The 16,911-nt window shown below is 47.0% G+C and overlaps 1 protein-coding gene across 2 annotated transcripts in view; it reads left to right on the top strand.

Moving 5' to 3' along the window:
* LOC110513305 (high affinity choline transporter 1) overlaps nt 1–7,789 on the top strand; it is a 40,006-nt gene extending 32,217 nt beyond the window's left edge. For both annotated transcript variants that reach the window (XM_036953908.1, XM_036953907.1), the window contains 4 exons: nt 3,641–3,794; nt 4,166–4,383; nt 6,515–6,685; nt 7,025–7,789. In XM_036953908.1, coding sequence (XP_036809803.1) covers nt 3,641–3,794; nt 4,166–4,383; nt 6,515–6,685; nt 7,025–7,408 — 927 coding nt within the window. In that variant the 3' untranslated portion in view covers nt 7,409–7,789. The remainder of the gene's footprint in view (nt 1–3,640; nt 3,795–4,165; nt 4,384–6,514; nt 6,686–7,024) is intronic.
* The last annotated feature ends 9,122 nt before the right edge of the window (nt 7,790–16,911 follow it).

Genomic DNA, 16,911 nt, shown 5'->3' with positions numbered 1-16,911 from the left:
TGTTGGCACCTTACGGATGTCCCTGACTGTCCTTAATAAATAATCATGTTGCCACCTTACGGATGTCCCTGACTGTCCTTAATAAATAATCATGTTGCCTCCTTACGGATGTCCCTGACTGTCCTTAATAAATAATAATGTTGCCACCTTACGGATGTCCCTGACTGTCCTTAATAAATAATCATGTTGGCACCTTACGGATGTCCCTGACTGTCCTTAATAAATAGTCATGTTGGCACCTTACGGATGTCCCTGACTGTCCTTAATAAATAATCATGTTGGCACCTTACGGATGTCCCTGACTGTCCTTAATAAATAGTCATGTTGGCACCTTACGGATGTCCCTGACTGTCCTTAATAAATAATCATGTTGCCTCCTTACGGATGTCCCTGACTGTCCTTAATATATAATCATGTTGCCACCTTACGGATGTCCCTGACTGTCCTTAATAAATAATCATGTTGGCACCTTACGGATGTCCCTGACTGTCCTTAATAAATAGTCATGTTGGCACCTTACGGATGTCCCTGACTGTCCTTAATAAATAGTCATGTTGGCACCTTACGGATGTCCCTGACTGTCCTTAATAAATAGTCATGTTGCCACCTTACGGATGTCCCTGACTGTCCTTAATAAATAATCATGTTGGCACCTTACGGATGTCCCTGACTGTCCTTAATAAATAATAATGTTGGCACCTTACGGATGTCCCTGACTGTCCTTAATAAATAATAATGTTGCCACCTTACGGATGTCCCTGACTGTCCTTAATAAATAATCATGTTGGCACCTTACAGATGTCCCTGACTGTCCTTAATAAATAATAATGTTGCCACCTTACGGATGTCCCTGACTGTCCTTAATAAATAATAATGTTGCCACCTTACGGATGTCCCTGACTGTCCTTAATAAATAATCATGTTGCCACCTTACGGATGTCCCTGACTGTCCTTAATAAATAATAATGTTGCCACCTTACGGATGTCCCTGACTGTCCTTAATAAATAATAATGTTGCCACCTTACGGATGTCCCTGACTGTCCTTAATAAATAATCATGTTGCCACCTTACGGATGTCCCTGACTGTCCTTAATAAATAATAATGTTGCCACCTTACGGATGTCCCTGACTGTCCTTAATAAATAATAATGTTGCCACCTTACGGATGTCCCTGACTGTCCTTAATAAATAATCATGTTGCCACCTTACGGATGTCCCCGACTGTCCTTAATAAATAATCATGTTGCCACCTTACGGATGTCCCCGACTGTCCTTAATAAATAATCATGTTGCCACCTTACGGATGTCCCTGACAGTCCTTAATAAATTATCATGTTGGCACCTTACGGATGTCCCTGACTGTCCTTAATAAATAATCATGTTGCCACCTTACGGATGTCCCCGACTGTCCTTAATAAATAATCATGTTGGCACCTTACGGATGTCCCTGACTGTCCTTAATAAATAATCATGTTGCCACCTTACGGATGTCCCCGACTGTCCTTAATAAATAATCATGTTGCCACCTTACGGATGTCCCCGACTGTCCTTAATAAATAATCATGTTGCCACCTTACGGATGTCCCTGACAGTCCTTAATAAATAATCATGTTGGCACCTTACGGATGTCCCTGACTGTCCTTAATAAATAATCATGTTGCCACCTTACGGATGTCCCCGACTGTCCTTAATAAATAATCATGTTGGCACCTTACGGATGTCCCCGACTGTCCTTAATAAATAATAATGTACGTGTTTAATGTAGATTATCACAGCAGATGTTTTTCAAACCGATGTAAAGAAATACCATTGGAGTAACAATCAAGTGTCATAATCAAAACCAATCACATTGTTTAGATTGTGACCATTTTAGTTTTGATAATTTAAACTTATTTTGGACTTTAAATTATTCCCCATAGCTAAGATATGACGAGCAGCTATATTTTGGACTGATATACATCCCCCCAAAAACACATTTTTAGTCCCAAAACCACTAGAAATATATATTTTCAGTATTGATACTTCTTAAAAAATACGGAAGATTTATTAACTTGTTCACAAATGTTCTTTGAAATGTTGGCAGACTCACCATGTGGCCGCGATGCAGAGGAATGCAATCCCACTTCCTGATTACAATTGTAGGGGTGTGGCTAATGGGTGTGGCTAATGGGTGTGGCTAATGGGTGTGGCTAATGGGTGTGGCTAATGGGTGTGGCTAATTATGGCACATTCATTCTACAGTCTTTTAATGTGTATGTGTCATCAAAACCGGGAACCACATTCAGATCAGCATGTTTCCATTTAATAACAGAACAACTCAAGATGTTATATTGAAGTCCTAGTGTTGAAGAATTACAAAAGTCATTATGAGGCAGGGTAGCCTAGTGGTTAGAGTGTAGAGGCGGCAGGGTAGCCTAGTGGTTAGAGTGTAGAGGCGGCAGGGTAGCTTAGTGGTTAGAGTGTAGAGGCGGCAGGGTAGCCTAGTGGTTAGAGTGTAGAGGCGGCAGGGTAGCCTAGTGGTTAGAGTGTAGAGGCGGCAGGGTAGCCTAGTGGTTAGAGTGTAGAGGCGGCAGGGTAGCCTAGTGGTTAGAGTGTAGAGGCGGCAGGGTAGCCTAGTGGTTAGAGTGTAGAGGCGGCAGGGTAGCCTAGTGGTTAGAGTGTAGAGGCGGCAGGGTAGCCTAGTGGTTAGAGTGTAGAGGCGGCAGGGTAGCCTAGTGGTTAGAGTGTAGAGGCGGCAGGGTAGCCTAGTGGTTAGAGTGTAGAGGCGGCAGGGTAGCCTAGTGGTTAGAGTGTAGAGGCGGCAGGGTAGCCTAGTGGTTAGAGTGTAGAGGCGGCAGGGTAGCCTAGTGGTTAGAGTGTAGAGGCGGCAGGGTAGCCTAGTGGTTAGAGTGTAGAGGCGGCAGGGTAGCCTAGTGGTTAGAGTGTAGAGGCGGCAGGGTAGCCTAGTGGTTAGAGTGTAGAGGCGGCAGGGTAGCCTAGTGGTTAGAGTGTAGAGGCGGCAGGGTAGCCTAGTGGTTAGAGTGTAGAGGCGGCAGGGTAGCCTAGTGGTTAGAGTGTAGAGGCGGCAGGGTAGCCTAGTGGTTAGAGTGTAGAGGCGGCAGGGTAGCCTAGTGGTTAGAGTGTAGAGGTGGCAGGGTAGCCTAGTGGTTAGAGTGTAGAGGCGGCAGGGTAGCCTAGTGGTTAGAGTGTAGAGGCGGCAGGGTAGCCTAGTGGTTAGAGTGTAGAGGCGGCAGGGTAGCCTAGTGGTTAGAGTGTTGGACTAATAACCAGAAGGTTGCAAATTCAAACCCCAGAGCTGACAAAATAAAACATCTGTTGTTCTGCCCCTGAACAGGCAGTTAACCCACTGTTCCTAGACCAGTTAACCCACTGTTCCTAGACCAGTTAACCCACTGTTCCTAGACCAGTTAACCCACTGTTCCTAGGCTGTCATTGAAAATAAGGATTTGTTCTTAACTGACTTGCCTAGTTAAATAAAGGTTAAAAAAATCACTATATTCTCTAAATGACAAAACAGAGACCTTGATGAAGGTGTAGGACAATACACATTGGTGTAATTTAATAATGGCCTCAAACCCACACAGATGAATTTGTTTATGCCACTTAGCACTTGTTAGTGATGAGATGTTGTGTTCTCAGGCTCTGGGAGGCCTGGCCTATCAGGCCTTCTACCAGAGGATCCTATCAGCGTCGTCCTACACCCAGGCTCAGGTCACCTGCTTCGCCTCCTCAGCTTTCTGCCTGGTGCTGGGCATCCCGTCTGTCTTGGTGGGGGCTGTCGCTGCATCCACAGGTAACACACGCACCACACACCACACGCCGCACACACGCACACGCGCCACACACCACACACACACACACGCCACACACACACCACACACACACACCACACACACACACAGCACACACACCACACACACACACACACACACACCGTAGTGAGGGTATGTGACCGAACAGTACAACTCCACAGGAAGTGTCTGTTTTTATGCAACAAGCACAACATTGCCACACAGCAGCCAGTTGTTGCACTAGAAAAGGGTCCGTGAGGGTTTGTGAACCTAAAATAAAAAGATTATTTCACAAACTGGACCAATGACTAAGGTTAATTTATGTGTTGTTCAGACTGGACCAATGACTAATGTTAATTTATGTGTTGTTCAGACTGGAACCTGACTAGCTACGGTTCTCCGACCCCATACGAGCGTGGCCAGGCCGGGTCCATCCTCCCCATCGCCCTGCAGTACCTCACCCCCTCCTACGTGTCCGTCATCGGCATCGGGGCCGTCGCTGCCGCCGTGATGTCATCCATGGACTCCGCCCTCCTCAGCTCCGCCTCCATGTTCTCCTCCAACATCTACAAGAACATCATCAGGAATCAGGTCGGAGAACATTACAAAACGTCACTTCATTGTTGTTTCAACGTTACTTCAACGTCACAAAACCCATCAGTGGATTTTTTTAAATTTTTATGACGTTATTGTGACGTTAGAAAGTCATCCTAAAAGGGCTCTTAAAATGTCACAAACACCAATAAGTCGTCATAAAACGTCACAGAACCACCGAAACTCAGACAGACATCAAAAACACTAGCATACATTGAGACAGAAAACAGACTGTTGGCAAAACAACCACAGAATAGAAGCAAGCACTTCTATTTTGACACACTCACTTGTATGAAAACACGCACACGCACACGCACGCACACACACACACACACACACACACACACACACACACACACACACACACACACACACACACACACACGTCTCCATTTGGCCCTCCTGCTGTTCTAGGAGACAGAGGATTTAATATTTTTTGGAGGGTTTTGAATTCAAATGTATCTTGGGAAATATGTTTTTCGTTCCTGTTTTTCTCTGTTGGGGGTCTGAAAATGAGGGCTTTTGATTGGTTAAGAGCATTATGTATAGACAACCTTGTGTTGTGTGGGCAGATGCATGATATTTACAGCCAATCACTATATTACATATTATACACACACATACCTACTGCCAGATTATCTAACCACTATATTACACACACATGCCTACTGCCGGCTTCGAGAAGTAATGGGGCCTATTGACTGACAGACAGACAGACAGACAGACAGACAGACAGACAGACAGACAGACAGACAGACAGACAGACAGACAGACAGACACGCTAGGAGCAGTGAGTTGAATCCTAAGGACAACATGTTGACCAGACAGCATCATCATCTTTCTGACCAGACAACATCGTCCTCTTTCTGACCAGACAGCATCATCCTCTTTCTGACCAGACAGCATCGTCCTCTTTCTGACCAGACAGCATCATCCTCTTTCTGACCAGACAGCATCGTCCTCTTTCTGACCAGACAGCATCGTCCTCTTTCTGACCAGACAGCATCGTACTCTTTCTGACCAGACAGCATCATCATCTTTCTGACCAGACAGCATCGTCCTCTTTCTGACCAGACAGCATCGTCCTCTTTCTGACCAGACAGCATCGTCCTCTTTCTGACCAGACAGCATCGTCCTCTTTCTGACCAGACAGCATCATCATCTTTCTGACCAGACAACATCGTCCTCTTTCTGACCAGACAGCATCATCCTCTTTCTGACCAGACAGCATCGTCCTCTTTCTGACCAGACAGCATCATCCTCTTTCTGACCAGACAGCATCGTCCTCTTTCTGACCAGACAGCATCGTCCTCTTTCTGACCAGACAGCATCGTCCTCTTTCTGACCAGACAGCATCATCCTCTTTCTGACCAGACAGCGTCATCCTCTTTCTGACCAGACAGCGTCATCCTCTTTCTGACCAGACAGCGTCATCCTCTTTCTGACCAGACAGCGTCATCCTCTTTCTGACCAGACAGCATCATCCTCTTTCTGACCAGACAGCATCATCCTCTTTCTGACCAGACAGCATCATCCTCTTTCTGACCAGACAGCATCATCCTCTTTCTGACCAGACAGCATCATCCTCTTTCTGACCAGACAGCATCATCCTCTTTCTGACCAGACAGCATCATCCTCTTTCTGACCAGACAGCATCATCCTCTTTCTGACCAGACAGCATCATCCTCTTTCTGACTAGACAGCATCATCCTCTTTCTGACCAGACAGCGTCATCCTCTTTCTGACCAGACAGCGTCACTCTCTTTCTGACCAGACAGCATCATCCTCTTTCTGACCAGACAGCATCATCCTCTTTCTGACCAGACAGCATCATCCTCTTTCTGACCAGACAGCATCATCCTCTTTCTGACCAGACAGCGTCATCCTCTTTCTGACCAGACAGCATCATCCTCTTTCTGACCAGACAGCATCATCCTCTTTCTGACCAGACAGCATCATCCTCTTTCTGACCAGGCAGCATCATCCGCTTCCTGAATTCATGTATTGTGTTTCTCCTAACCACTGTGCCTCCATCTTGGATCTGTCCTGACCACTGTGGCTCCATCTTGGATCTGTCTTGATCTGTGCTGACCACTGTGCCTCCATCTTGTGTCTATCTCTCCTCCAGGCCTCAGACAGGGAGATGCAGTGGGTGATCCGTACCTCGGTGGTGGTGTGTGGCCTGGCGGGGACGGCCCTGACCTTCCTGGATAACAGTGTCCTGGTTTTCTGGCTGGTGGGCGTCGACATGTCATACACAATCATGTTCCCACAGCTTGTCTGTGTCCTCTTCTTCAAGGTAGGGGTGGATGAGTGGGTGAGCATCACAGGAGGCTGCTGAGGGGCCATGGGTGGATGAGTGGGTGAGCATCACAGGAGGCTGCTGAGGGGAGAACGGCTCATAATAATGGCCCAATCGGAGCAAATGGACTTGCATCAAACACCTGTAAACCGTGTGTTTGATACCATTCCACCTATTCCGCTCCAGCCATTACCACCAGCACGTCCTCCCCAATGATAGTGCCACCAGCCTCCTGGGGTGGATGTATGTAGAGATTATTTGTGAATTCTCCATGTCGTGATATCCATCTACAGTATCTATTCATCTATCTAGTGATTGGTTCATTCATTCCGCTAGGTGTCCAACGGCTACGGTGCCAGTGTGGGGTATCTCCTAGCGTTGGTCCTCCGTATCCTGAGTGGGGAACCCCTCATCAACCTTCCCCCTGTCATCCACTTCCCTGGGTTCAGGAAGGACGCGGAGGGCGTGATGACCCAGTTCTTCCCGTTCCGTACCACCATCATGCTGACGTCTCTCTGCTCCATCCTCGTCGCCTCCGGCGTCACCTCCGTCATCTTCAACAAGGGCCTGCTGTCGGAGAGGTGGGACGTGTTTCAGATCAAGAGGTCGCAGGCCAAAGTGACAGCGCTGACCAGGCTTAAGAAAGAAGAGAGTAAAAAGGACTGCATGGAGGCCAAGGAGGCGGTGGTGAACAAGCAGCTTCTGGACACCAGCTGTTGAACAGAGGGGGGCGATGGAAACTGAGGACAGCCATGGGTGGATGAGTGGGTGAGCATCGCAGGAGGCTGCTGAGGGGCCATGGGTGGATGAGTGGGTGAGCATCGCAGAAGGCTGCTGAGGACGGCCATGGGTGGATGAGTGGGTGAGCATCACAGGAGGCTGCTGAGGACGGCCATGGGTGGATGAGTGGGTGAGCATCACAGGAGGCTGCTGAGGACAGCCATGGGTGGATGAGTGGGTGAGCATCACAGGAGGCTGCTGAGGGGCCATGTTGAGGCAAAGGGTTTTGTTTGGTCGGGCGGACATTTTGTGTTTCTGCTGAGGACTCGAAGGATTTTGGAGACGGGAGGATGGTCGAAAAACATGCAACAACAACAACAACAACAACAGAAAGAACACCCATTATGACATCATAAAGCATTGTGTTGCTGGTAAAAAAAATGGCCAGACACTCGGCAGTTTCCAGTGACCCGGGCTAGTTACACAAAAGCAATGTGGCGAAGACCAACGGCAGCTCTGGGAGAGACGTTCCAATGAACGACTTTTCATTTTCCACAAGGGGTGGAGTTTTATTTTGTCTGACTTTCTTCATTGCGACAAATGATCGAAACTGTGTTTTTTTTTTTTCAAATCAACGATGATTGCCGAATAACTTATAAAAGGTACACACGGGGCACGTGATGTCATCACACAACTATAAAGCAGTTCATACCCTACGGTTCATTCTAAATGCCTACTGCTTGCTAAATCTATTTTTTAAAACGACAACGTTTTTTAAGTTCATTTGCAGGGAAAGGGATTGTCTTGACTTTCAAGAATGCCTGAATTGCCCTCGCTTTGCTTTTCTGATTGGCTGAATGCAAGTTTCACCATCCAATTATTACAGATCTACAGGAGTGGACGTTTCACCGTGGCAACAACTAGGCACATGAGAATGATTAAAATATGGCAACTATTAGTCCATTCTCACGCAAAATGTGTTGTTGTAGGTGTGACCTCACTACGTCCAGTTGTTATCAACACAAGACATTTGAATGGAAACACACCTTAACAGGCTGTCTTCTAGTCCAACTTTCTAAATCTCGACAAAAGTTCATGGACATTTGTATTTTTTTTTGTGTTTGTTTATGTTTTGTGGGTCAGTTTTGACACTGTGATTTGGGGGGTGAAGGGTAGAGACTGTGAAACAACTATCCGATTGATCCTCTCTGAATATAACTTTTATACTGTAACTCTGGCTCCCTAGTGGCTGTATCACATCCGGCCGTGATTGGACGGCACACAGTTGTCCCAGCGTCGTCCGGGTTTGGCCGGGGTAGGCCGTCATTGTAAATAAGAATTTGTTCTTAACTGACTTGCCTAGATATATAAAGGTAAAAAATAAAATCTGGGGTGACCAGAAGCCCCAGTCTTAAAAGCAGCCATTTTGTTTGTTTGTTTGTGTGTGTTGTGTGATAAATCTGGCAATTTAGTACAACTGCACACAACAACGAAAACTCATGAATGCTATATACTCCTCTCCACCCCCCCCCCCTCCTCTTTCTCCTTCACCTCATCCCCTCTACTCCCCCTTTTCTCCTTCCACTCTCTCCCCCTCTCTGGCCAGATTCAGCAACGCAAAACAAAACCGTTCTCTGTTTTCTAAGAGGTTTTTGTACAGTATAGTTGTGTTCTATGGTTCTATATGCAGAGCTGTGTGTTCTATGGTTCTATATGCAGAGCTGTGTGTTCTATGGTTCTATATGCAGAGCTGTGGTTTACATGGAGGTGTGTTCTATGGTTCTATATGCAGAGCTGTGGTTTACATGGAGGTGTGTTCTATGGTTCTATATGCAGAGCTGTGGTTTACATGGAGGTGTGTTCTATGGTTCTATATGCAGAGCTGTGGTTTACATGGAGGTGTGTTCTATGGTTCTATATGCAGAGCTGTGGTTTACATGGAGGTGTGTTCTATGGTTCTATATGCAGAGCTGTGGTTTACATGGAGGTGTGTTCTATGGTTCTATATGCAGAGCTGTGGTTTACATGGAGGTGTGTTCTATGGTTCTATATGCAGAGCTGTGGTTTACATGGAGGTGTGTTCTATGGTTCTATATGCAGAGCTGTGGTTTACATGGAGGTGTGTTCTATGGTTCTATATGCAGAGCTGTGGTTTACATGGAGGTGTGTTCTATGGTTCTATATGCAGAGCTGTGGTTTACATGGAGGTGTGTTCTATGGTTCTATATGCAGAGCTGTGGTTTACATGGAGGTGTGTTCTATGGTTCTATATGCAGAGCTGTGGTTTACATGGAGGTGTGTTCTATGGTTCTATATGCAGAGCTGTGGTTTACATGGAGGTGTGTTCTATGGTTCTATATGCAGAGCTGTGGTTTACATGGAGGTGTGTTCTATGGTTCTATATGCAGAGCTGTGGTTTACATGGAGGTGTGTTCTATGGTTCTATATGCAGAGCTGTGGTTTACATGGAGGTGTGTTCTATGGTTCTATATGCAGAGCTGTGGTTTACATGGAGGTGTGTTCTATGGTTCTATATGCAGAGCTGTGGTTTACATGGAGGTGTGTTCTATGGTTCTATATGCAGAGCTGTGGTTTACATGGAGGTGTGTTCTATGGTTCTATATGCAGAGCTGTGGTTTACATGGAGGTGTGTTCTATGGTTCTATATGCAGAGCTGTGGTTTACATGGAGGTGTGTTCTATGGTTCTATATGCAGAGCTGTGGTTTACATGGAGGTGTGTTCTATGGTTCTATATGCAGAGCTGTGGTTTACATGGAGGTGTGTTCTATGGTTCTATATGCAGAGCTGTGGTTTACATGGAGGTGTGTTCTATGGTTCTATATGCAGAGCTGTGGTTTACATGGAGGTGTGTTCTATGGTTCTATATGCAGAGCTGTGGTTTACATGGAGGTGTGTTCTATGGTTCTATATGCAGAGCTGTGGTTTACATGGAGGTGTGTTCTATGGTTCTATATGCAGAGCTGTGGTTTACATGGAGGTGTGTTCTATGGTTCTATATGCAGAGCTGTGGTTTACATGGAGGTGTGTTCTATGGTTCTATATGCAGAGCTGTGGTTTACATGGAGGTGTGTTCTATGGTTCTATATGCAGAGCTGTGGTTTACATGGAGGTGTGTTCTATGGTTCTATATGCAGAGCTGTGGTTTACATGGAGGTGTGTTCTATGGTTCTATATGCAGAGCTGTGGTTTACATGGAGGTGTGTTCTATGGTTCTATATGCAGAGCTGTGGTTTACATGGAGGTGTGTTCTATGGTTCTATATGCAGAGCTGTGGTTTACATGGAGGTGTGTTCTATGGTTCTATATGCAGAGCTGTGGTTTACATGGAGGTGTGTTCTATGGTTCTATATGCAGAGCTGTGGTTTACATGGAGGTGTGTTCTATGGTTCTATATGCAGAGCTGTGGTTTACATGGAGGTGTGTTCTATGGTTCTATATGCAGAGCTGTGGTTTACATGGAGGTGTGTTCTATGGTTCTATATGCAGAGCTGTGGTTTACATGGAGGTGTGTTCTATGGTTCTATAAGCAGAGCTGTGGTTTACATGGAGGTCCAACCTCTTTTTATTTGTGTGTTTTGTATTTACATTTTCATACCAAACAAAGTGTTGTACAGAGAGAAACTCTCTGTTTCTGAACTCCACATTTACAAGCCCCTAATTCCTAGGGCCCTACACCCTAGCCCCTTTAAACTAGGGCCCTACACCCTAGCCCCTTTAAACTAGACACCTACACCCTAGCTCCTTTAAACTAGGGCCCTACACCCTAGCCCCTTTAAACTAGACACCTACACCCTAGCTCCTTTAAACTAGGGCCCTACACCCTAGCTCCTTTAAACTAGGGCCCTACACCCTAGCCCCTTTAAACTAGGGCCCTACACCCTAGCCCCTTTAAACTAGGGCCCTACACCCTAGCCCCTTTAAACTAGACACCTACACCCTAGCCCCTTTAAACTAGGGCCCTACACCCTAGCCCCTTTAAACTAGGGCCCTACACCCTAGCCCCTTTAAACTAGGGCCCTACTCCCTAGCCCCTTTAAACTAGACACCTACACCCTAGCCCCTTTAAACTAGGGCCCTACACCCTAGCCCCTTTAAACTAGACACCTACACCCTAGCCCCTTTAAACTAGGGCCCTACACCCTAGCTCCTTTAAACTAGGGCCCTACACCCTAGCTCCTTTAAACTAGGGCCCTACACCCTAGCTCCTTTAAACTAGACACCTACACCCTAGCCCCTTTAAACTAGGGCCCTACACCCTAGCCCCTTTAAACTTGGGCCCTACACCCTAGCCCCTTTAAACTAGACACCTACACCCTAGCTCCTTTAAACTAGGGCCCTACACCCTAGCCCCTTTAAACTAGGGCCCTACACCCTAGCCCCTTTAAACTAGGGCCCTACACCCTAGCTCCTTTAAACTAGGGCCCTACAACCTAGCCCCTTTAAACTAGGGCCCTACACCCTAGCCCCTTTAAACTAGGGCCCTACACCCTAGCTCCTTTAAACTAGACACCTACACCCTAGCCCCTTTAAACTAGGGCCCTACACCCTAGCCCCTTTAAACTAGGGCCCTACACCCTAGCCCCTTTAAACTAGACACCTACACCCTAGCTCCTTTAAACTAGGGCCCTACACCCTAGCCCCTTTAAACTAGACACCTACACCCTAGCTCCTTTAAACTAGGGCCCTACACCCTAGCTCCTTTAAACTAGGGCCCTACACCCTAGCCCCTTTAAACTAGGGCCCTACACCCTAGCCCCTTTAAACTAGGGCCCTACACCCTAGCCCCTTTAAACTAGACACCTACACCCTAGCCCCTTTAAACTAGGGCCCTACACCCTAGCCCCTTTAAACTAGGGCCCTACACCCTAGCCCCTTTAAACTAGGGCCCTACACCCTAGCCCCTTTAAACTAGACACCTACACCCTAGCCCCTTTAAACTAGGGCCCTACACCCTAGCCCCTTTAAACTAGACACCTACACCCTAGCCCCTTTAAACTAGGGCCCTACACCCTAGCTCCTTTAAACTAGGGCCCTACACCCTAGCTCCTTTAAACTAGGGCCCTACACCCTAGCTCCTTTAAACTAGACACCTACACCCTAGCCCCTTTAAACTAGGGCCCTACACCCTAGCCCCTTTAAACTTGGGCCCTACACCCTAGCCCCTTTAAACTAGACACCTACACCCTAGCTCCTTTAAACTAGGGCCCTACACCCTAGCCCCTTTAAACTAGGGCCCTACACCCTAGCTCCTTTAAACTAGGGCCCTACACCCTAGCCCCTTTAAACTAGGGCCCTACACCCTAGCCCCTTTAAACTAGGGCCCTACACCCTAGCTCCTTTAAACTAGACACCTACACCCTAGCCCCTTTAAACTAGGGCCCTACACCCTAGCCCCTTTAAACTAGGGCCCTACACCCTAGCCCCTTTAAACTAGGCCCCTACACCCTAGCCCCTTTAAACTAGACACCTACACCCTAGCTCCTTTAAACTAGGGCCCTACACCCTAGCCCCTTTAAACTAAACACCTACACCCTAGCTCCTTTAAACTAGGGCCCTACACCCTAGCTCCTTTAAACTAGACACCTACACCCTAGCCCCTTTAAACTAGGCCCCTACACCCTAGCTCCTTTAAACTAGGCCCCTACACCCTAGCCCCTTTAAACTAGGCACCTACACCCTAGCCCCTTTAAACTAGGCACCTACACCCTAGCCCTTTTAAACTAGGGCCCTACACCCTAGCCCCTTTAAACTAGGGCCCTACACCCTAGCCCCTTTAAATTAGGGCCCTACACCCTAGCCCCTTTAAATTAGGGCCCTACACCCTATCCCCTTTAAATTAGGGCCCTACACCCTAGCCCCTTTAAACTAGGCCCCCACAGTCTAGGCCCTTTAAACTAGGCCCCTACAGTCTAGCCCTTTTAAACTAGGGCCCTACACCCTAGCCCCTTTAAACTAGGGCCTGACACCCTAGCCCCTATAAACTAGGGCCCTACACCCTAGCCCCTTTAAACTAGGGCCCTACACCCTAGCCCCTTTAAATTAGGGCCCTACACCCTAGCCCCTTTAAATTAGGGCCCTACACCCTAGCCCCTTTAAACTAGGCCCCCACAGTCTAGGCCCTTTAAACTAGGGCCCTACACCCTAGCCCCTTTAAACTAGGGCCTGACACCCTAGCCCCTATAAACTAGGGCCCTACACCCTAGTCCCTATGCCTTAGCTTCTACTACTTAGCCCCTACATCTTAGCCCCTACACGTCAAACTCATTCCACGGAGGGCAGAGTGTCTGCAGGTTTTCGCTCCTGCCTTGTACTTGACTGATGAATTAAGGTCACTAATTAGTAAGGAACTCCCCTCACCTGGTTTCCGAGGGCTTAATTGAAAGGAAAAACCTAAAACCAGCAGACAACGAGGCCCTCCAGAGAATGAGTTTGACACCCCTGTCCTAGACACTCCTATGGATCTCATATAAGCATCACGGTGACGCTTTCATCTGGCCTTTTTATGATTGGCTGGGTGGAACTGTTACCCTAATGCTTCCACCAATGAGATCCTCTCAGATCTACAGTAGTGGCCAGGAGGGAGGGGCTACAGTGCCTGATTTGGAATTCAGAATGTTTGAGTGACAGTTGTAGAAGGGGTCTATTATATAGTTTCCTTGATTTCATTGGAAATACATTTTTCACTTTACCTGACGTTGACTGTATCGCAAAGTGACACTATATATATATATATATATTGGACACACCTACTCATTCAAGAGTGTTTTCTTTATTTGTACTATTTTCGTCATTGTAGAATAATAGTGAAGACGTCAAAACTATGGAATAACACATATGGGATCATGTACATTCTTCAAAGTAGCCACCCCTTGCCTTGATGACAGCTTTGCACACTCTAGGCATTCTCTCAACCAGCTTCATGAGGAAGTCACCTGGAATGCATTTCAATTAACAGGTGTGCCTTGAGGCAGTCTATACTATACTATTAACCAGGATCCAGTTTCCGATTAACTTAGCCTTAAGATGTTTTTTTGGGGACATCGGCTCCTGGACCCAAAGGGCTCTGGTCTAAAGTAGTACACTACATAGTGAATAGGGTACCTTTTGGGACTCAACCAGTAAGAACAGACATGCTTCAGCTAGTTATTGAATGATGTGTTTCGTTTCCCTGCGACATGAACAGAACTGATGCAGCACTGAGGACCCTGCGGACGGACGACCAGGCCTCTTTTTATACCTGAACAGAACTGATGCAGCACTGAGGACCCTGCGGACGGACGACCAGGCCTCTTTTTATACCTGAACAGAACTGATGCAGCACTGAGGACCCTGCGGACGGACGACCAGGCCTCTTTTTATACCTGAACAGAACTGATGCAGCACTGAGGACCCTGCGGACGGACGACCAGGCCTCTTTTTATACGTGTGAATTGTGATTTGTAATATACTCTTGTACTGTACAGTCTTCGCTTTAGATATTATGACGTATATATGATATACTGCTTTATCAAAGAGCAACATGTAGCCAAAGAGTTGGAAAGAACAGTTCTGTTGCAAAAGGCTTCTTAAAATGGAAGCAAATGAAAAGGGGAGGGACTTAACGGAATTTGTCCAATAGAAACTATTTTTGGTTGCAACACATTCGGTTTGCAACAGAATAAAAACACCTCAGATTTTGAACTAGAATGTGTGAAAGGTGTTTATGTTGTACCTCCAGGGGTCGTGTTCATTAGGCACCAAACGGACTGAAACAGGGAAGGACTACCTGGACTAGTTTTCATTGTGTGTTGCAAAACCCTATCCCATTTCGTGTCCTAATGAACACAACCCAGTTATGTTATGTACTTAGTTACCAAATGTAGTTGAATTCAAAAGCAGCGGTAGTATTCTGTGCAGCAGTATGGAGGCTTTCATCAGTGGGGGAAGACTGGAGAGCTGTAGATAGAAATGTAACTTGAGATGTGATTGAGAATCATCCCCATTTCCAGCTTGAGCTACTCCAAACCAGAAGTTGCCTCACGGGAACATACAATGAACAAAAATATAAACACATGTAAAGTGTTGGTTCCGTGTTTCATGAAAATAAAATAAAAATCACAGAAATGTTCCGTACAAAAAGCTTAACTTAAATTGTGCACAAATTTAAAATCCCCGTTAGTGAGCATTTTGCCTTGGCTAAAATAATCCAGCCACCTGACCGGTGTGGCATATCAAGAATCTGGTTAAACAGAATACTCATTACACAGGTGCACCTTGTTCTGGGGACAATAAAAGGCCACTTTAAAATGTACAGTTCTGTCACAACACATGCCACAGATGTCTCAAGTTGAGGGAGCTGCATGCTGACTGCAGGGAAGCCCACCAGCTCTGTTGTAATGAGTATTCTGTCAGGTGGCTGCATGCTGACTGCAGGGAAGCCCACCAGCGCTGTTGTAATGAGTATTCTGTCAGGTGGCTGCATGCTGACTGCAGGGAAGCCCACCAGCTCTGTTGTAATGAGTATTCTGTCAGGTGGCTGCATGCTGACTGCAGGGAAGCCCACCAGCGCTGTTGTAATGAGTATTCTGTCAGGTGGCTGCATGCTGACTGCAGGGAAGCCCACCAGCTCTGTTGTAATGAGTATTCTGTCAGGTGGCTGCATGCTGACTGCAGGGAAGCCCACCAGCGCTGTTGTAATGAGTATTCTGTCAGGTGGCTGCTAGCTGACTGCAGGGAAGCCCACCAGCTCTGTTGTAATGAGTATTCTGTCAGGTGGCTGCATGCTGACTGCAGGGAAGCCCACCAGCTCTGTTGTAATGAGTATTCTGTCAGGTGGCTGCATGCTGACTGCAGGGAAGCCCACCAGCGCTGTTGTAATGAGTATTCTGTCAGGTGGCTGCATGCTGACTGCAGGGAAGCCCACCAGCTCTGTTGTAATGAGTATTCTGTCAGGTGGCTGCATGCTGACTGCAGGGAAGCCCACCAGCTCTGTTGTAATGAGTATTCTGTCAGGTGGCTGCATGCTGACTGCAGGGAAGCCCACCAGCTCTGTTGTAATGAGTATTCTGTCAGGTGGCTGCATGCTGACTGCAGGGAAGCCCACCAGCGCTGTTGTAATGAGTATTCTGTCAGGTGACTGCATGCTGACTGCAGGGAAGCCCACCAGCGCTGTTGTAATGAGTATTCTGTCAGGTGGCTGCATGCTGACTGCAGGGAAGCCCACCAGCGCTGTTGTAATGAGTATTCTGTCAGGTGGCTGCATGCTGACTGCAGGGAAGCCCACCAGCTCTGTTGTAATGAGTATTCTGTCAGGTGGCTGCATGCTGACTGCAGGGAAGCCCACCAGCTCTGTTGTAATGAGTATTCTGTCAGGTGGCTGCATGCTGACTGCAGGGAAGCCCACCAGCGCTGTTGTAATGAGTAACTTAATTTCTCCATAAACTGCCGCCATCATAGAGAATTTGGAAGTGCGTTCAACCGGCCACAACCACAGAACAGATGT

Source organism: Oncorhynchus mykiss, chromosome 19 (assembly GCF_013265735.2).
Source record: "Oncorhynchus mykiss isolate Arlee chromosome 19, USDA_OmykA_1.1, whole genome shotgun sequence".
Classification (NCBI taxonomy): Eukaryota; Metazoa; Chordata; class Actinopteri; order Salmoniformes; family Salmonidae; genus Oncorhynchus; species Oncorhynchus mykiss.
This window is presented reverse-complemented; position numbering and strand designations above follow the sequence as displayed.